The sequence below is a fragment of the Mustela lutreola genome, chromosome 1, assembly GCF_030435805.1.
Source record: "Mustela lutreola isolate mMusLut2 chromosome 1, mMusLut2.pri, whole genome shotgun sequence".
Classification (NCBI taxonomy): domain Eukaryota; kingdom Metazoa; phylum Chordata; class Mammalia; order Carnivora; family Mustelidae; genus Mustela; species Mustela lutreola.
The window spans coordinates 285,703,405-285,723,615 of NC_081290.1; the positions used below are offsets into that span (position 1 = coordinate 285,703,405).

Consider the following 20,211-nt stretch of genomic DNA (forward strand, 5'->3'; position numbering starts at 1 on the left):
CTTTGTCTCGTGATCCACAGCTGTTGGAGGTCATGAGCGCTAGCTGCTTTCCTCACGCCCACTTTCCCGTCTTCTCCACATTGGCTCCTTACTCTGTAATCACAAGGCGCTGCAGCTCCGGACCAGGAAGCAAGAGACAAATCTTCGTGGTTAACTTTTTTTTTTTTTTAAAGACAGAGCCCTTGTCAAACTTGTTTGTCCCCATTTGCTGTGAAATACTGGTCCTCATGTGAGTGAATTCAATAAATGGCCATTGCCTACTGCCATCCAGGCTCTGGGGGCAGACCGTCCGCACACGTTGTTCTGTTCTGGTGGTGCGGCACTGTGGTGGAGTGTGAAGTGTGGCGGTGAAGACAGTATCTGGAGGACGTGCGGAAGGAACACAGGATGATGAGAAAAGGCAACTTTTTATTATTTTTTAACAGCTCTGCTGAGGGATAATTGACTATAATGAATTTCATTTACATAGTGCGTTAAGTTTGGACCTATTAGTACACCCACGAATACATCCATGAAACCATCCTCTCAGTCAAGATCATGAACTTGCCCATCACACGCAGAAGTTTCCTCCTGCCCTTTTATATTGCCTTTCCCCCATCTGCTTTTTGTTCCTTAGAATGATTAGTGTTTTCTAAAGTCATATATAAATTGCACATTACCTACCTAATGTTGCCTCTTCCACTCAACATTATTTTGAGAGTCATTCGTGTTGGGTCATGTATCTTTTTTATGGTTGAGCAGTGTTCTGTTCAGTGGGTGTACTACCCACCGAATGGGTGAATTTGTTTATTCGTTTGCCTGCCGATGGACATTTGGGTTTCTAGTTTTGGGGTGTGATTCACTTGAGAATAGACTGTGGTAAGTTAGGGATGTATGTTGTGCACCTTAAAGCAACGGACCACTCAGCAACAAAACAAGAAATTATAGTGAATAAGCCAGCAGAGGAAATAAAATTATAAAAAGTATCTAAAAGAGGGCAAAAAATTAAAAGGCGGCTGGGACACGACCAGCAGTGTGAGAGCATTAAACCTAGGCAGCCCCATCAGGACTCATTGATACTGCTAAGTAAGTGATCCCCAAACCCCAGTTAAAATGAAAAGATTGTCAGATTGGATAAGAAATCAGGTCTAACATAGCTGCCTACAAGAACCGAAATATAAAGACAAAAATTGGTTAGAAGAAAAGGTAAAGAAAGCGTCTACATACTTAATAATAAGGCGGATTTCTGAGGAAAGGGGTGAAGGAAGGGTCATAAACAGGGTCAGGTCTTCAGGAAGACGTAACGCTTCAGAATGTCTACGTACCTAATAACAGAGCTTCAAAATAAATTCACGGAGCAGAAGCTGAGGAAACTGCAGAAGCAGCAGACAAATCACAGTTCTGGGCCCGTGATCCCACGCTGCTTCTCCGGTGACAGACAGTGGGCAGGAATCAGCAGACACATAGAACACGTAACACTGTCAGCTGTCGTGGTGCTGCTGGACGTTTGCAAAACACTGCACCCAACAGCAGCAAGACAGGCCCTGTTTCCAAACGCACGCGAGCTCCTCATGCCAGGAGAGATCGTGTTTGGGCCATAAAGCCAATCTCAGTAAACTCCAAAAGTTCAAGTCCATCATGTTCTCTGACCCCGATGGAATTAAATTAGAAATCAGTAACAGACCTCTAGAAAACCTCCAAGTACGCGGAAACTAAATAGCCTGTGAGTTACAAAAGAAATCAGAGAGGATATTCAGAAGATAATTTTTTTTAACTGCTTATATTTAAAAAGTAGAAATCTCTCCAACCAATGACCTTAGCTTCCACCTCAAGAAACCAGAATGTAGGGCAAACGGAAAAGCAGTGGAAGGAAATGGTTGGCAGTCAGAAGCTGTTCTTTGAGAAGATTGAGGAAGTTGGTGCACTCCTGGGCGGAATGGTCAGGAGCAGAGGGAATGGCTCGGACCGGCAATGAGCCAGGCAGCATCGCTGCTGGTACTAACGGAATAAAAAGGGAATATTGTAAACAACTCTGTGCCAGTAACGCTGACAACTTAAGACAGTCTTTGAAAGGCACACAGGCTACCAAAGCTCAGGTGCCCCTCCCCCCAAAAGCTAACCCAGATAGTCCTGTATCCGCTAAGTAAGTTGAACTTTTAGCTTAAAACGCCCCACATACACACAAAAACTTCAAGGTCTGATGGCTTCTCGGGTGAATTCTACCAAATGTTTCAGGAATTAGACCAGCGTTATAAAAGCCTCTAGAAAATGGAAAAGGAGGGAATAGTGCGCATGTCATTCTACAAGGCCACATCGCTGTGACCTGATGACCAACACTGACATGACAAGAAAAGTGACTCAGTTATTCTCATAATATGGACGCAGAAACTCTCATAATGTGGTTTTAGCAAATAAATGTAATAATAATACATCATGACAGAAATACTGAGTTGGTTTGACCTTTGGGGAGATGAAGCAGTAAGCATGTGGCTGAATCCAACATCTAACCCTGTTAAGAGTTTTTAACAAAATGGAGACGGAAGAGAACTTCTTTAATCTGATTACAGCTGCTGCAGTAAGCCTACAGCTGGCAGCGCGGGAGAAACAGGATGATGTCCCCCAAGATCTGGAACGAGACAGAGATGTGTGCTCTTACCACGGCTTTTCAGGATTGCTGCTAGGGCTTCTCACCAGTACAGTAAGCCAAGAAAAAGAGAAGCCATCTAGATTGGAAAGGAAAGGGTAAAAATTATCTTTATTCACAGACAGCAGTTATTGTCAATGTAGAAAATTTGTTGAAATCTACGAAAAGATCATTAGAACAATTAAGTAGGTTTGGCATGACTGCATGGGACTAGGTCTGTAGATGTGTAGTTCTCTCCAGTTCCAGCAAACTGTTGGAATTGAAGTTACCAAGTAACCCTGTTCATAGGAGCATCAAAATATTAAATATGTAAGGATAGATCTGGCAAGATGTGTAAGACTTGGATGCTGAAAATTATAAGGCAGCCGAGAAAAATCAAGAATTGATAAATGTTTATGATTTGGAACTCAATATTGTTAACATGCCAGTTCTCCCCAGATTGATCCAGAATTGGTGGGATCACAAGTAAAATGATAATAGGTTTTTTTAGTAACTGTTGACAAGCTGGCACTTAAATGGAGATGAAAATGCAGAGGAGCTAGAAGAGCCAAAACAGCTTTCGTGGAGAATGGAGTTAGAAGACAACAGTCCCTGATTTCAAAATACAGTAATTGAGACCGTGTGATGAGTAAGACACAGTAGTTCCGGGCACGGAAAAGAGTATAAACTAGTAGATGTAGAGACAGCTGACTTGTGATGGAGGTGCAAAGGCAGTTCTATGAAGAAAGGATAGGCTTTTGAACAGACCCTTCTAGAACAGGTGAACCATCAGTATGAAAATCAGTGAGCTCAGTCCCTACTTCTTACCATGTATACACATGGATTTCAAATGGATCTTCAAGTGTCCAGACTATAAAGCTTCACTAGAAAATCCTTGTGACCTTGGGTTAGGGAGAGATTTCTGAGCTGGGACGCCAGAAGTGCTGTGTATGAAAGGAACTTTTCATAAGCTCAGCTTTGTTAAAATGAAGCACTTCTACTCAGCTAGTGACGCTAGTCAGAAGGGAGGGACAGCGCACAGACTCACGGAGGACATTTGCAGATCCCGTGCCTGACACAGGGCTCCTCTGGAAGGTGCATAAAGGCCTCTCAGGGCTCTGAAAGAATTAAACCAGGAACCTGTTACTTGACCAGTGCTAGAGATAAGAAGAGAGCCTTCAGGAGAGACGTGTGGGTGGTCGGTCAGAACTGAGAAGCAGCTCAGCATCTTGGCCATGAGGGGATTGCCACTGAGCACCACAGTGAGATACCTCCAGACTTTGTTCGAAGGCCTGGGACGTTTGTGGACGCATCCCACGTGTTCGCGCAAAGCCAGGGGCTGGTGGCGAGAGCCGAGGGCAGAGTTAGGTGGCACAAAAGGCGGGAATGAGCCACTTGACCTGCATATGAGTTTCTCTTATTGGATGACCTTCGAGTGTCATGGATTTAGCTGGTGACAGATAGGCAGCATTAACTATTTTGGTTTCCTCTCCCGCCCCCAGCTCAGGGAGCACAGACAGTGAAGAAAGTACAGACTCTGAAGAAGAAGATGGAGCGAAACAAGACTTGTTTGAACCCAGTAGTACCAGTGCGGAGGATAAAATGGAGGTAGACTTGAATGAACGTAAGTCATCTCTTCGTCTGTAGCAGTGGCCGCGTTAGGAATGTGTTTTTATTGTTTTTATTTTTTAATTTTTTTTTATTTTTTAATTTTTTATTTTTATTTTTTTTATTTTTTAATTTTTTATAAGCATATATTTTTATCCCCAGGGGTACAGGTCTGTGAATCACCAGGTTTACACACTTCACAGCACTCACCAAAGCACATACCCTCCCCAATGAGGAATGCGTTTTTAAACGAGGCACTCGGGTCCGCAGGATGGGAGTTAGGTTGAAACACGGTCTTCTGAGACCCCTTGGAGGTGTAAGTGTTAGCACGGAGCCTGAGGGAAGGAGCAAGTTGTCCCTCTGAGGATGGGGTGTCTCTGGCAGTGTGGACACCCCCCAGTGTGGGTCTGGCTAGATGCACTGCACACGGGGCTGGGGGGGATGGGCGTGGGGGACGGGCGTGGGGACTGTCTAGCCTCTGGCTGCAGGGCCTGGGTGCCTGGCAGCAGGGTAGAGACCGGAGATACGGAAGACAAGGAAGGGCTGTGCTTGTGGAATCGGGAATGCACTGAACCAGAGGAAACCGCTTCCAGCTGAAACCATGTGAAGCAGGTTCTTTAGAGTGGGTTATAAAGCCCCTAACCCTGAAACGTGTCTGGCTTCAGTGCTTGCTTGTGTCCTGCTACTCCCTAAGAAGACTTGCATTTGCTGGCCTTTAAAAAATACCTGTTAACTCCTGAAAATTCAAATACATTTTTCTGTAGGTTGATATTGGGGCTTTCTTAGGGCTGACGGTGCTTCCTGCTCCCCAGGAAGGCCTTTATTGGACTCCGTCCTGGAGGCTAAAATCCAGCTCTGGGCGCCAGGTGGGCCTCACCACCCCAGAGCTGGCCGGGACCGCAGCAGTAACCCACACAGCCCCACGGGGCAGACGGGAAAGTGAGAGCCATGGGGGAAAGAGGTTTGGCCTCTCTTCTCTCATTGCTTCTCCAGCCCTCTGTCTTCAGGAGGAGGAAATGGGCTCTTCTCGCTGTAATTCAGTTCACGTCTACATGCCTTTGTCACGCACGGGCTGTGTACTGGGTGTGGCGCACAGACCCTGTGTCTGGGGCTCTAGAGTCTCCTTAAGGAAATGGAGAGATTGCAGTAGCCTCTGGGGTGCTCCTGTGGGAAGCTCATCTCTGTGCAGCCCAGCATGGTGTGTGGTGAGAGCACATGAGCAGACACCTGAGTTCACCTGGAGGGACACATCTCTGAGGAGGTGACACTTAAACAGACCCGCGGGTTAGATCCAGCCTCAGCTGGCGGCCAGGGCAGTGAGGCTTTAAGGCTAGAAGTGAGCAGCCAGATGAAGGGAGAGGTAGAGACATGGGCGGGAAGGGTCCCAAGCCCAGGATCTCTCGTGCCCACGGAGCTTGGGATGTCCCCGCCGTTCACCAGCCCAGAAGCTCTAGGCGTCTGAGGTTGGAGTTGCTTACGGAGTCTTCGTTGGTAGGCATGTTTGATTAAGTCGGGGGCCGTCTGTGATTCCCTTCACTTCCTGCCTCTTCCTCCTAGGAGGGTGGGCTGTGCGGTTGGGCTGAAGGTTCCAGCCCTCTGACCACAGGCTGGTTCCCCTGGCCACCAGCTCCATCCTGCACCCCGTCCTGAGGCCACCAGTCATCTCTTCGGCGCACTACTCATACCTCGGAGGCTCCGGGGGTTTGGGTGTGGTGGTGCTCGGGCCTCGAATGTGTTATTTCTTCTCACATCACCAGAAGCCTTCATGTTGTGCTAATTAACTACCCTGGGCTGCAGGGAGGCCACTAAGTATGAAATGGGGCCATGCCTGGATCGGGAAGCATTTAAAGTTTCTAGTTGATTGCAGTTGGATATCCAACATTCTGCTTTTTCTTTTTAACTTTTTATTTTGAAATAACTTTGGATTTACAGAAAAGTTGCGGACGTTGATTGTCTAGGGAGTGGCTCTTCCTCCCCATGTTAGTAGAATCTTGGTACATTTGCCATCCGCGTGTTCTTTTATATGTAGCTTTGCATCCTTGTGTGATGTATCTACTGGGGGAAAAATCTTAGAAATGGAAATTAAGGAATTAAAGGAAACGTACAGTTTTGTTTTTTTTTTTTTTTTTTTTTTTTTTAAAGATTTTATTTATTTATTTGACAGACGGAGATCACAAGTAGGCAGAGAGGCAGGCAGAGAGAGAGAGGAGGAGGAAGCAGGCTCCCTGCTGAGCAGAGAGCCCGATGCGGGACTCGATCCCAGGACCCTGAGATCATGACCTGAGCCGAAGGCAGCGGCTTAACCCACTGAGCCACCCAGGCACCCCGTACAGTTTTAGAAGGCGATAGAAGTCACCTCACCACGCTATCCTTGCATGCGCTTGTGCTGTTTGTTTCTGCCAGCGGTGTGTTAGGGTGCCCTGTCCTCCCCCGCACCCCCACTCTGACCTTTGTCATTTCGAGTCTGTTTCTGAAAAATATCTTGGAGTGCCCTGAACTTCTGAAGTATTCTCAAAAGGAGATTTCTCCCCTCGTTTTAGCACCCAACTGGTCAGCCAACTTTGATGTCCCCATGGAGACAACCCACGGTGCTCCCTTAGACTCTGTGGGGTCTGATGTCTGGAGCACGGAGGAGCCCATGCCGGCTAAGGAGACGGGCTGGGCCGCTTTCTCAGAGTTCACGTCTTCCCTGAGGTGAGTACACGTGTGCCAGCTCCCTCGGCCTTCCCCCGGAGAACCGGGGCTGGGGTGTCGCCTTGATTTACTCCCGACGCGAAGGTGGCGCCACACAAGATCCCATGTCGGCACGGGGGAGCTCGCAACCCAGCTACGGATTACAAGGAAACCGGGCTCTGTCCTTCCTTGCATCCGGGATGAGCTGGGGTAGGCACTGGGCTCTGCACAGATAGCCGGGGGAGCCCGTGCTGACTCCTGGGGCTTCTCCAGCCCCACCGAGCTCTCAGGAAACAGGACTGAGGGGGATAGGAATGAGGTGGAGCCACGAACTCCGGCCAGGCACCTCTCTGTGGGGCGTTGAAAATGCAGAGCGTTTCGTGAACTTATCAGATAACGTGAACTTGTATTTCACTGGGAACTAGTCTGGTGCCATAAGTTAAGGGCCCTGACGGGGGTGGCTGTGAGTGCTGTTACTTGTAGTATTCTTGATAACAACAACCTGGCATTTCATAATTTTCCCGAATAATATTGCCACCATTTGAGTAGTAACCGTGGATTTGAGGTCTTACTAGGTTCAGTTCGACTTGCTAAACATTGTTCGTTTGTCTCCACCACCCCATTTGGGAGAGTGTGTTGCTTTCCCTGCTCTGACAAAGCAGTGCTTTTAACTCCTCACCGGTAGTAGGCCAGCCAGGGGCACAGACTGTGACGGGCCTGTGGTTGCCGTCTCCAGCAAACCAGAGAGCTGGCTCTGCGGCAGCTCTACGGAGAGCGCGGAGCGACGGGTCAGGGGCAGAAGTGAGCTTCGTGGGAAATGCCTCCCAACAATCAAAGATTATCTCACGGACTTGGCTCTGGCACCAGACAGTCGAGTTTCCACCTCTCGCTCTCTGCTGTCTTTTTTTAACCGGGGGATGCGAGCCCTTGGTTCCTAGGAATGTTGTTGAAGCAGCTCACGTCCCTTTTCCTTTGTGCACGGGTCACGTTTCCTCGTTAAGTATCATTCAGGCCCTTGGGCAGTTTGGCTCCACATAAGTAGGGATTTTCCTAAAGTCATCACTGCAAATACGGTTGATGGCACAGGTTGTCAGCTCCCGTTGTCCCAGTCCCGGGAGCCTGGTGACAAGGGGGAGGATGCGAGACTGCTGCCTTTGGAACCTTCTGCAAACCTCTGTGAGATCCCCGTGCTCCTGTCCTACTGAGTTAGCAGGAGATTTACCCACGCTCACGGGCACCTCGATCTGTCTGTGCCTCTCTGACCGACTGCCTGTGCCGCCCCAGGGGGACCAGAGCTGCTTCTCAAATGGTTTTTGTGAATCATGGTAACTGAGGGCTGTTTGCCATTGCTAACATCTGAATTTTCTCTTTCTTAAAAGTACAAAAGATTCTTTAAGGAGTAATTCTCCGGTGGAAATGGAAACCAGCACTGAGCCGATGGGCCCTCTGACTCCCAGTGTCGCCACGCTGGCCGCGCAGCCGGAAGGTGGGTGTGGCATGTGGGGCACCGGCTGACCCGGCCTGCTGGCTGCTCTGCTGAGGCTGCTCATGCTGGGACTGTCTGCGTGGTTTTCTAGATCTAAAGATTTGTTGTCTCCACATAACAGTTCACTCAGCCAGTCTCGACTCGCAGGCCCAAGGGCTCGAAGGATTAGGGAGTTGAGATGGTAGACCTATGTCCGCAGGGCAGCTGTTGAAAAGAAATTGTGTATTGGTTCCAGAACCAGACATGGTGATTTTAGAAGGCATAAGGGATCTGTTACTCGTTGTCCAGTCCTGTCAGTGCAGAAAAGAAGACTTGTCTTGGCCTGCGTGCCCAGTGTGACTGAAATCAGAATTAGATGTGTGTGTTTTGAAGCCCGTCTGGTGCCCAGTTCTTCTGTCACTTGGAGTTTGCTTTGCTGGAACACACATGTATGTCTCGGCTTGTTTTAGGATGGAAGACTGTTTATTTTCTTCTCACCTCTATGAACAGTTGAGATGGTTGAGGGTATCTGTGACGAGGGTCGTCATGTTAAACTGCACACGCTGTTCCTTGCAGAGGCCCTGAGCTCTTTTTAGCCTGATGAATGGGGCTTGGGAGGTGGGGGCAGGGAAGGAGAGGGATGCTGGTGAAGGGGGTGAGGAGTCAGTATGTGGAGGGGGAAAGAAGGAAATCCGTAGAAGAAGAAATGGGGCAAGGGCTGGGGTACGGGGGCCAGGACAAGAACCAAGGGGCAGGAAAGGTAATAAAACCAGTAACTAACATTGGTTTATTTGTCATTCTTCTAAGCATTTTATGGAGATGAGCCCATTTGATCTCTCAGTTCTTTAGGTGGGTTTAAATAGCTTCATTTTATGGATAAGAAAACTTGCCCTAGAGTGGAACAGCCATTGAGTGGTAGGCTGGGGTCTGCATTCTGGCATTCTGGGTGCGTGACTTCAGAGCCCAGGCATCTAACCAGTACAGCATATGGCTCCCTATTACAGAACAAAGAAATAGTCCACAAGGACCCATAAGAAAATAATTTAAAAAAAAAAAAAAAAAAAAAAAGGACCCAAGTGGGACCCAACTGAAAGGAAAAAGGACAAATGAGAATAGGACCCCGAATAAACTGTAAGCTCAGTACTTGCGGGGTGAAGTGGGGGGGCTAGAACATACCCGCCTGCCCGCTGCGCCCCAGGCTGGGGCCTGGAACCCCCAGAATGGGAAGACCAGCTGGGAGCAGTCGGCGTGTGGGTAGACTCTGAGCTGGGAAGGCAGGAGGGGCCCCTGGTCCTCTGCGGAAGAAAACCTATGGCAAGTGGGCATTTTTAAGAAGCCCGTGCCCGTTAAGAAGTGGCCGAGGCAGCAGCCAGCTAGCCGTCTGCCTCCTTCAGGCAGGAGGTGGAACATGGGGTGGATGGGTCCGCGCGGAAGGGGAGGCGCGCGTCTTGTCGGTTCTGGTCCGCGTGACCGTCCGCCCTGTGTCCTGTTGCAGCGCCAGCCAGTGTGGCCATGGAAGCCAGCTCTGACGGCGAGGAGGATGCCGAGAGCACAGACAAGGTAACTGAGACAGTGATGAATGGCGGCATGAAGGAAACTCTCAGCCTCACTGTCGATGCCAAGACAGAAACCGCAGTCTTCAAAAGGTAACCAGGGCCAGAGCCTGCGGGCGGTTTCAGGTGTTTGCTGGGGGCGGGCATGGGGGGAAGGGAGCCTCGAGTGTTAACGTCTTTCATTGGACTCAGATGTGGGTTCAGGCATTAGCCTGACATCATTTAGCGTCTCTGTTCAGCCCCATGAATCTGAATGTAGAAAGGGAGAGTTTGGGGTTCCCGAGTGCCTTTCCCCTCTTTCTAGTTAGTACTCACACTGTAGATTAAGTCTAGTGAGTTCAAAGTGCAGGAGAATTAAAAATAGACACGTCTGCAGCTGAGTGAAAACTGGCCCGTTGAAACCAGGGTCACTGCCCCGCACACCGTCTTCCCCAGACGTGATGCAGTCAGTAGAGCTCAGCAGCAGAAAGAGAGCCTGAACAGTCCGTTGGGAAGTTAACCTCACTTCTAAATTCATGGATCGAAGAAGGATTACCGCTGGCAACTAGGAGCATGGCCCCGAAGGAGCAGCGACAGCACTTCTGGCGGAGCTGGGGCTACGGCGGGGTCGGCAGAGCCCTGCGGGGCAGGAGAGTTCGTGGCCCGGCCTGAGGGGAGTCCCCGGCGAAACACAGCCAGCACAGAAGGGGAGCACGGATTCCCCATGGGGGGCGCAGAGGCACGAGACTCCAGAGTTAAAAGCTAGCAAACCGAGTCCAGCAGGGTACTCTCGAGCCGCGTGGAGGACGAGCGCGGTGCAGGTGAGGGTTAGGTGACCTGGGGAAACGTGCCAAGGGTGAGTCACAGACCCGGCAGGAAAAATATCATTTGGACCTTGGGTTGATGGAATATTTGGGTAGAGGAATATTTGATGAAAATGAAAGCCATGTGCAATTTTTTGGCAGTCGAGGAATAGAAAGGAGCTCTTTGAAACTGCTCAAGGTGTGTTCTGAAAACCTGTAGTTGACTTGATTTCTTCTCGGTGAAGCACGAGAATTACGCCCCTCCGAGACGCGGCCCGGACAGTGAGGCGGGTCTACAGGCCCTGGCGGCGGTTCTAGCCCGCACTGCCTCAGTGAAACTGAACCAGAGGCATAACGATTAAAAAGGCTAAAATGGTTCTTGCTTGTGTGTAGATTAGGATTTTCTGCACAAAGAATTCAAACAGATTCATGAACAAGTATCCAAATTACTAGGGAGGTTTAGGAGTATAAACTGATACGACATGTGCTAGATGCGGCACCCCGCCCCAAACTAAAATGTTAAGCCTCATCTGTAAAATTGAAAAGCATAATAAAGACCTAAATAAGTAGAGAAATATGCCATCTTTGTTAATGAGAAGATACCTGTGGCATTTTTTTTTTTTTAAGAAAAGGTTTTATTTATTTACTTAATAGAGATCGCAAGTAGGCAGAGGGGCAGAACGGGGGTGGTGGGGAAGCAGGCCCCCCACTGAGCAGAGAGCCTGGTTCGGGCTCAATCCCAGGACCCTGGGATCATGACCTGAGCCGAGGCAGAGGCTTAACCCACTGAGCCCCCCAGGCGTCCCACTTTGCCATTTTTTAAACAAACTAATGATAAAATGAGCGCATTTGCAATTAGAATCCCAGGGGGGCTTTTCATAATGAAGAGGCTGATGGCGATATTCATAAAGAAGACCACAGAGCCAGACATAGCCAGGGTCCTTCTGAAGAAGGCAGGGAGGGAGGCATCACCAGGTGCGATCTCATGGGCCTGCTGTGCGGCAGACCCTGCATTTACAGGAACTCGGTGCCAGAATGGGGTTACAGTAAGGGAAGGGCAGACTGAGAAGTCGTAGTACCGCATCAGAGCAAAACAAAACGACATCTCTCTCAGTGTAAATGGGAAAGGCAAAACTACTACTTTGAGAAGAAAACATGAGAGCGTATCTGTATAACTTAGGGGCTGGAGGGATTTTTTAACCATGAAAAAGCCAAACCGTAAAGGGAACGTTTGATGAATTTTCTTTAATTCCTGGTCTTCCAAATGAAAAAATGGAAAGACCCACCATTGCCTTCAAAGGAAGATTCAGGAACAGAATATAGGAAAAACCCAGTATCAAGAAGAAAAAGACAAGCTAATAATAAGTTTTAAATGGACAAAGGACACAAGCCGTTATATGTGGCAGAAAACAAGGAGCAGACCTGCTCCAGAGCGGGCCGGCCCTGTAAGTGAACGGGGTGTGCTGGTCGCGGTAATGAGTCTGTGCTCAGTCTGCTCATTCCTACCTCCGCTGTTGGAAAAGGTAGAAAAAGTGCAAAACCTGCTGGATCTTTTTATGACGGCATGCAGTCTCGATTCCAAAACCAGATAAGGATGATTACGGAAAACGGTCAGCTCGTATCACGTACAAACTAAATGAAGAAATCCTGTAGAAAATATTTGCTCACCAAGTGCAAGTAGCATATTAAAAATAATCCACAACAAGTTAGGGTTTTCCCTGGACTGTCAGGAAAAACATCATTTATGATGTGTTAACAGACTGAGGAGAAATCCTACGAGGTTTTTGAAGGCGCTTTTGATAATGTTCCGTACCCATATATGATTGAAACAGAGCAAAACAGGGGCGCCTGGGTGGCTCAGTGAGTTAAGGGTCCATTTCTTGGTTTCGGCTCAGGTCATGATCTCTCTCAGATAATTAAAATCTTAAACACACACGCACACACAAAGCTGAGTGAAACAGGAACAGAAATGAATTTCCTTAACTTGGCGAAAGTTAAATACGAAAATACTAAAACAGAACTTCTACTTAATGAGGAAGTTGCAGGCGCCGGCACGTTCAGGTAAGGAGCAAATAAGATGGTCCATTGTCGCTGTTCCTGTGTAGTCCTGGACAGTGTCTGAGGAGGGAAGAACAGGACAGGTAAAGATCCGAGAGGAAGGGGTAATAATGATACCTACCACCAAGTCAGTTGCAAACTTCTGTTAATAAGAGTTCAGCATTGCTGCTGGGTGACAGATCCATTTTAAACATCAGTAGCCTTTCTCTTCGTTGGTCATAAGCAACTAGGATGTATAACGAAAGGCAAAGTACCAGTCGTGAAGGACATCAAACTTAAGATAATTCCTAAATAATTAAACCCACGTATCTAGAGAGAAAACTTGAAAGTGCTAATCAAAGCAGTCCCAGAGGAAGAGTAGTCACGGGCGCCTGGGCAGCTCAGTGAGGCGTCTGCCTATGGCTTGGGTCATGATCCCAGGGGTCCTGGGATCGAGTCCTGTGTCAGGCTCCCTGTTGCTTGTCCCTCTCCCTCTGCCTGCCGCTCCCTTTTCGTGCTCTCTCTTCTCTGTCAAATAAATAAAAAAATTTTTAAGAGAAGTCCCATGGAGGCCATAGTGGCAGGCGTGGCAGCTCTGTGCAGAGGGCCGTCGTAAGGTGGAGTTGGGAGGCTCACAACATGGGGCACTGTGCCATCGACACCAGGAGCATGGATCTGACTTCCAGAGATAAATCCTGCGATATATGCAATTCAGAGCCGTTTCTGTCCCTCAGAATACACATACATCATGACTATCCATGTTCATTTTCTAAGAATGAAAGTAACACGTAGGAAGCACGTAGTTGCTTTCGTGGGGATGGCGTGGAGAGGGGATAAAGAGTCAGGAAGCCAATGACTTGGGTTGTCAGCAGATCTTTTTCTCCTTATAAATTGCCTAGACCCGTCCGAAAGCCACCCAGAAATCATCCCGAAGTTAGGTTTTTCATAAGCAAATCCAGGACAGGGCTCCGCTCTCAAAAGGATGGCCCTTCCCAGAGGGAACCTCCAGCTGCCCTTGAGCTGGTTCTTGTGCTGCCTTGATCGTGTCAGAATGGGAAATGCAGACAGGATAGATGGCAGTCTGCCCTTACAGCCCACAGCCAACAATCCGAAACGTTTGCTGCTTGTCTTTCTCTGCCGGGGGCCATCAGAGGGCAGATAACCCTTCCTACACCTTGCTTGCCCGCCCTGGGATCCTGCCTGCACCTGTTCCGGCCACCGTTCTCGGCTCTTCCTGCTCGTGCTGTACTTCCCACTGCTGTCAGAGGGCAGCTCGGGGAGGAGCCCGGTCTTGGTGCAGGCCCCTGGTTCCTTGCCCCTGTGGCAGGAGCAGCAAGCCTGATGGGGTCACTCCTGCAGACTTTGGATGCTGGGCTGGGCCCGAGGGCAAGAAGCCGTGACTAAAGACTCATTCCTTCAAACAGGTTCCTTTGCCACCTCCTCCGAGTCTGCAGTTCTGCTTATGCGCAGTCGCGGGCATAGTAGCCCCCACATCCCTCATTTGTAGGAGTATTCTGAAACTCTTGTACATTTCTTTTTCTGTTTTGCACACTTGGCTTCAGAGTGTTGAAATCTTATCGGTATGTACAGTAATGCGGGCCGTTCTTCATCAGACACCAGCTGCATTACATCGTCCCTCTGGTTCCCTCTCGTGTGTGACCCTTGCCTTTCGTGATTTCCCAGTCACTGTCTGTGGTCCCTGTGGCCCCTCCCCTGCGCATGCTCAGCCCCAGGGCTTTACTCCATGGCCGCCATGACTTCCAGGGTCATTTGCATGCGCCTTCATCCTCCACGGGTGCCGCCCCCCAAGATGTCTAATGCTCCCTGTCCCCCTCTTTACTGCAGTGAGGAAGGAAAACTGTCTACCTCTCAAGATGCTGCTTGTAAAGATGTCGAGGAGAGCCCTGAGACAGCAGAGGCGAAGTCTGTGGGCCCCCGGCCCCCCAGCAGTACCCCAGAGCAGAGGTAACTCCCCAGATCTGCCCAGGCCCTACTCCACCTATGGCTGTTGTCTCCGGGGAGCTGGGAGGGAAGTCTGCACCGGGCGGGGGAGCAGGGGAGCTGGGTCATCCCCCGTGTCCTCGGCGTTCAGGCACTTCCTCAGCACAGGCCACGCTGGGCAAGGTGCCTGAGCCAAGAGCTCACACCTCCTTACCCCAAAGCCAAAAACTGGGCTTTGGATATTCGACAACATTGCTGGCTCTTTAAGAAGCTACTCAGAATTGGGGGGAAGGCCCTGTGGCCTTGGCACACCTGCCCACACACAGGGGCTCTGAAGAGGGGCTAAGTTGAGGCTGGTATTGAGCCGCCCAGGATGGGGGCCCCCAGCCTGCAGCAGCCACCGTCTCACGGGGCCCCCGAGGTCACCAGCCGCCAGCCACAAGCAGCGCTTGGTACCCCTTTTCCCATAATCATGTGCGTGTGACACACGGGGAGAGCCTTCCTCGAGACCCTTTTATAGATGGAGCTGAGTGGTCTCAACTCGCAGACGGTTCCCCTGTGGTTTCGTGCTTGCAGAGTTTGTCTTGGTTAAGTGTGAAAATTGCACTGCCAGAGCCGAGTGATTGGGAACATGTGTTTCCTCTCTGGTCGCCCAAGTCTATTGCTTAGACTGAGCCAGTGGTCCGAAGGGATAGGCCAAGCCAGAGCCTCCACTGCCGCTGAGGGCTGGCGCCCCGACCTGTGCGCCCGGACTCGCAGGTAGAGCAAGGGCAGCCTTCATCGCTCTGGAGCTCGCGCCTGAAGATGAGGATGCCCTTGACGGCAAGGAACTGTGCTCAGCACTTCCCAGAGTTCCCTTTTTTGTTCTGTATATATCTAAGTTTGTGCATTCCTTCCATAAGGAATAAAGTAAACTTTAAAGCCATTTCAGAGAAGTTACACTTTCCCTCTCACCAGACCCCCACCCCCAAATTTTCCCTTTGGGGGGCGATGACGTAACCAGAGGGAACCAGCAGGGGGCGCCCTCTGCTCACTGGTCGGCAGACCTCTTTGGTGATGCAAACCCCGCTTTTGTTTCTCTCGTGGCAATTACAGCCAGAATAAAGGGTTTGCTTCTGTGATTTAAAAAAAAAAAAAAAAAAAAGCCTTCTTGGTGTGTAAAGCAAATTAATGATAAGAGCTGTTTGAGCATGTTGGCTCTGGTGAGGGCTCCGGGAGGAGGAGGCATGGGGACACCTCAACCTTGAGGGCTCCAGCCCCGGCTGTGCTTCGAAGTGTTTTGGGCAAGTCACCTTTTTGCCCAGGGTTGTCAGTGGATGTTTTTTCAAAGGTATCCTGTAGGATCTTATTTCCAGTTACGTCCTCTCCCTAATTTCTGCCTACAAATTCCCTTTATATTGGGAACTGCTTTGAAGGCAGGACCGTCAGGTCTGTTCCAAGTCGGAGTTGCTGCAGGAGTCTGTTTCTCGGGCGTGAGTGATCCAGGAGGCTCTGGGGCCATTTCCTTGGCTCTCTGGAGGGCAGAATTCCGCAGTTTGGGGCAGCCTGCTTGCTTTTCTGCCCGCCTGGAGACGCTGGCGCGAAGAGCCCTGCCTCTCTGTCTGCCGGACGGAGGGGGTTGGGGGAGGACCCGGGACGGCTGGGGGCGAGGACGAGGGCATCGCTTGTGTCCACGCATTGCTCCGTCTGTCCTTCCTCCGCCCGACGCACGGGAGTGTGGCGGCCGGTGGTGGAGGCCTGGGGGTGGGGAGCAGTTGCTAACACCCTCAGACATTGGAGGGCATGTGGAAAGGTGCTGCTGAGGAGTCTGGAGAGCCTCACGGGCGATCAGGAATCCCGCCTGGGGCGGCGGTGGAGGGCCGCTCGGACGGTGGCCCTGAGCTGCTGGGATGGCAGGGAGAAGGTAAGTGGTCTGCCGTGTCCTAAGACGTGTCCTAAGACCGATGTGTGGTCTGCCACGTCCCGTCCGTCCTAAGACCGATGTTCGGGAGCAGAGAGAGCCATTGGGACTTAACAGATGCACTCTTCCCCACATGGTTCCCGTCACAGCCAGGCTGTCGTGAGCCCTTGTCACTGAGTTGTGACAGATGCTCAGTGCTGTACTGAGTGACTCTCACGGCCACGGAATTTAATATTTTACTACCATGCACCGAGCACGTGCGATACCTGTGCTGGCCAGTGTGCTGGGCCCTCGGCACCTGTCACGCACTCAGCCACTTTCAGTGGGGCTTGTTGTCCCCCCTGCACAGGGGGAAGAGCTGCGCTGGGGGAGGGGAGAAAGAGCTCTTGGGACCGGCAGCTTGTGGGCAGTGATGGTGGGATCTGTACCCAGTATGTATGCTGGCAGAGCCCCGGTCCCCCTGGCTCTCGGACACCGTGATTGGAAGCAGAGTGTGTTGCCCGTGGAGCCAGCTTCCTGGCAGGTGTCTGAAGCCTCGGGCTTGTGAGTTGCGAGCTGGTCCAGAAGCATCTCTAAATGCCCTTTCCCGAGCCTGCTTTGACTGTGGAACTATGGAAAAGCTGCCAAGACTGACTTCCGTGCTTAGGCTTGAAGGTCGAATTTGTTCATCTCCCACCATACTGTTCACCTAATGTTCCCTTTTTCTTTCGAGGGGGAGGGAGGGAGGGAGAGCACACCTGGGGTGGGGGCAGAGGGAGAGGGGGAGAGAGAATCTTAAGCTGGCTCCTGACATAGGGCTCGATCTCAGGACCCTGACATCATGACCTGAGTCAAAATCGGGAGTCGAAGGCTTAACCAGCTGAGCCCCCCAGGCACCCCTACTGTGCCCTCCTCTGTGCTCCCAGTGTCAGCCCTAATAACACTTGCCTGGTGGGAGCACGCTGTTTAAGTTAACACCTGGTTTCAGGAGCTGGCCCTGTTCATAAGCCTTTTGTCCTCTACAGTCGAAGAATCCTGCTTATTCAAGTGAATTTTTATGTGGATTCCCATACATGGAACAAATAAAAAGCTCTTTGAAGGAAGGATTGAGCACGTGGCGTGTGGCAGGTCTGGGAGCAGCCGTCTAAAAACTGCTGACCTGCCTGCGTCCGTGCTTCTAAGGCGCCAGAGGGGTAGTTTCCCGGAGTCCCGCCCTGCCGCAGCTTCGCTAGCTCGCTGAGCGCCTGCGCGCCCCAGCCGGCTGAAGCTCGGAAGCCGGTAGAGCTCCTGGAGTTTCCGGTCCTTGCATTTGTGAGGCCTCCCAGGAAGTGGCTCCTGAGTGCCAGGCTTTGGGCTTGACTTTGGAGAACAATATTAAAATGAATGTTCCTGCCCTCAGGGAGCTAAATCACATTCTTTTTTCCTTTAAGCACGTCAGATGTGTGTCTCTTCCTCCGCAGGACTGACCAGCCAAGCGTGCCAGGCGACACGTCCGTCAACGGCCCTGTATGATGAGTGACCCCTGCTTGCTGCTGACTGAGGACCGCAGGCCACCACCGCTCGGGGCCTCTGGAGACCTCCCCTGGAGTCCGCCAGGCCGACACTGCTGCACTCACTCTGCAAGGGATCAGGACCAGCAACCTTTATATTCTAGATTCTAGGACATTGTACAGAGAAATCCAGAAGTGTAAAAATATTGCACATTGACAAATACCAAGAATTTTTGCGTATGTTTATATTGTATTGTTCTAAATAATGGGTAGCCTGTGAAATAAGAACGTGCCGCCCATGTAATAATAGTAGTGATACTAGAGTTAAAATGGCTGTAAGAATAGTTTTATAAAAGTGAATACACAGATCTATTGTATTTGAAACATAACTATTTGACAATTATTAGTGTGACCAAAGTATTAGGCAGTTTTCATACATTTTTCACCTTGTACAAAATTCTGAATTCATTTCTCTTCCAGGCCGGCAAGGAGTTATAGGGTTGAAATGCCCTCTAAGTGTTATTTTGGTTGTTCTAACTTACAAACGTGATTTTGAATAAGAAATATTTGGTGTTCTTTTTATAACCAGTTTTTGATTGGTAACTGTTTTCTGTATTGTTTTAAACGGATCAAAAAAATGTAAGTCTGTTGGTAGAGATTAAGTATTTATTGCTACAACTTAGTTGATAAAGTGATGTTCTTGTGAAGCCATATGTTCTGTTAAAGTCTTGTTTGCTTGAAATGGTTATTCCTGCAGGTGAAACACTAGACTATTGGAGTGTACATGGCTGGTGGTTTGAGTTATTTTGTTTTTCGTTTTTCGTTTTTGTTTTTTGTTTTGTTTGGGTAGTTCCTCTGCCTTTTAACCCATTCACCAAAATTTACCTTGTTAACAAGCATCACCAATGAACATTTCTGAGCAGTTTGCATATTTAACACCCTAGACCCATCAGGCAGGCCAGTGGAGGGACGCTCATGCTGCGGACGCACGTTTCCACCTCGAAATCCGAACCTGGCACCCAAGCATGGGATTGTTCTCCTGTACCTTGTGAGGTTTCCATGCGTAAACCCTAAACCAGTGTATTTTTTTAGAACTGGTTTGTGTATATATATAGTGATTATGGATACTAATTCAATGTAATTTATAATTTTCTATGTCAATATAAAAATACATCACCGCCTTCCCAAACAGCCGAAGCAATATATCGTATATTGCCATATTGTCCTGGGAAAGGGTTCAATTTCTTCACCTCTTGCACTTTTAGATGCAGATCAGGTTTTCATTTCTGTAATAGAAGACTATTCACGTATTTTTACATCATTTGTTTGTCCTGACCAGTATTTAAAACCAAAAGGTTATTCTGAATAATGGCCAACGATTTTTTTTAGAACTAGCATCCCAAGCAGCGTGCCTAAACATTACATTGCATATGGAAATAAAAAAAGAATCAAATGTTTAATGCCTTATTTCTCATTTACTTTTCCATTGTAAATGGTGTAGAAGTTGTGTGAGGCCTCCCGAGGCTGACCTAGCCCTCCAGGACAGTGGAGTCAGCGGTGCGCCCTGGGACGGACGGCACGGACGCCTCACTTGGCCTTTGCGCGCCTCCTCAGGAACCCTTTCTGTTGGGAGCTCCTCCCAGAAGAGACTGTCCTCATGCGTCCTCTGGAACCTAGTGCCACACTGGGGACAGGGCTCCTTTCGCTGGCCTCAAGGATGCTGACTCTGTGACACGGGACCTCGGGGACCGCCAACGGCAGATACGCTCTTGTCTCGCCTGCTGGAGAGCCTTGCTGGCCCCCGCCGGGGATGGCACCCACTAGCTCAGCGCTGGTCGGATTTCTTGGGCTTCTCCATCCCCCTCCAAGGTAACACCGCGTCCTGTGTGAAACCACCCACTGCTGGTGCCGGGCACCTGAAGTCTGTCTTTGGAGTCGTGTTTCATTTAGCTCGTCTTCTGGGGCGGGGAAAGGACTCAAGGGTGCAAAGAAGAAAGTCGGCGGTGGGTGTCCAGCCAGGGGCCAGGAGCAAGTACGCGCTCATTTAGTCTCGACTTCTGTTTCTGTGTGTTGGCCATACAGAACCGCGAGACTGACCCGTGTCTACAGTGCAGCACCTGTATTAAAAGTAACTACAGCGAAAATAAAGCCTAATTCTTTGTTTCTAGAAATCTCCTCTTG

At 49.8% G+C, this 20,211-nt stretch overlaps 1 protein-coding gene across 17 annotated transcripts in view; it reads left to right on the plus strand.

Annotated features, from left to right (window-relative positions):
* Window positions 1-19,490, plus strand: part of PPP6R3 (protein phosphatase 6 regulatory subunit 3) — a 140,694-nt gene extending 121,204 nt beyond the window's left edge. For 10 of the 17 annotated variants that reach the window (XM_059149836.1, XM_059149861.1, XM_059149878.1 and 7 more), the window contains 7 exons: window positions 4,105-4,226; window positions 6,751-6,904; window positions 8,263-8,369; window positions 9,844-9,994; window positions 14,283-14,300; window positions 14,566-14,685; window positions 18,001-19,490. In XM_059149836.1, the coding sequence (XP_059005819.1) occupies window positions 4,105-4,226; window positions 6,751-6,904; window positions 8,263-8,369; window positions 9,844-9,994; window positions 14,283-14,300; window positions 14,566-14,685; window positions 18,001-18,052 (724 nt within the window). In that variant the 3' untranslated portion in view covers window positions 18,053-19,490. Of the gene's footprint in view, window positions 1-4,104; window positions 4,227-6,750; window positions 6,905-8,262; window positions 8,370-9,843; window positions 9,995-14,144; window positions 14,250-14,282; window positions 14,301-14,565; window positions 14,686-18,000 lie in introns of those variants that run through there. The other 7 variants (XM_059149852.1, XM_059149869.1, XM_059149887.1 and 4 more) reach the window with 2 other exon arrangements.
* Window positions 19,491-20,211: the final 721 nt, after the last annotated feature.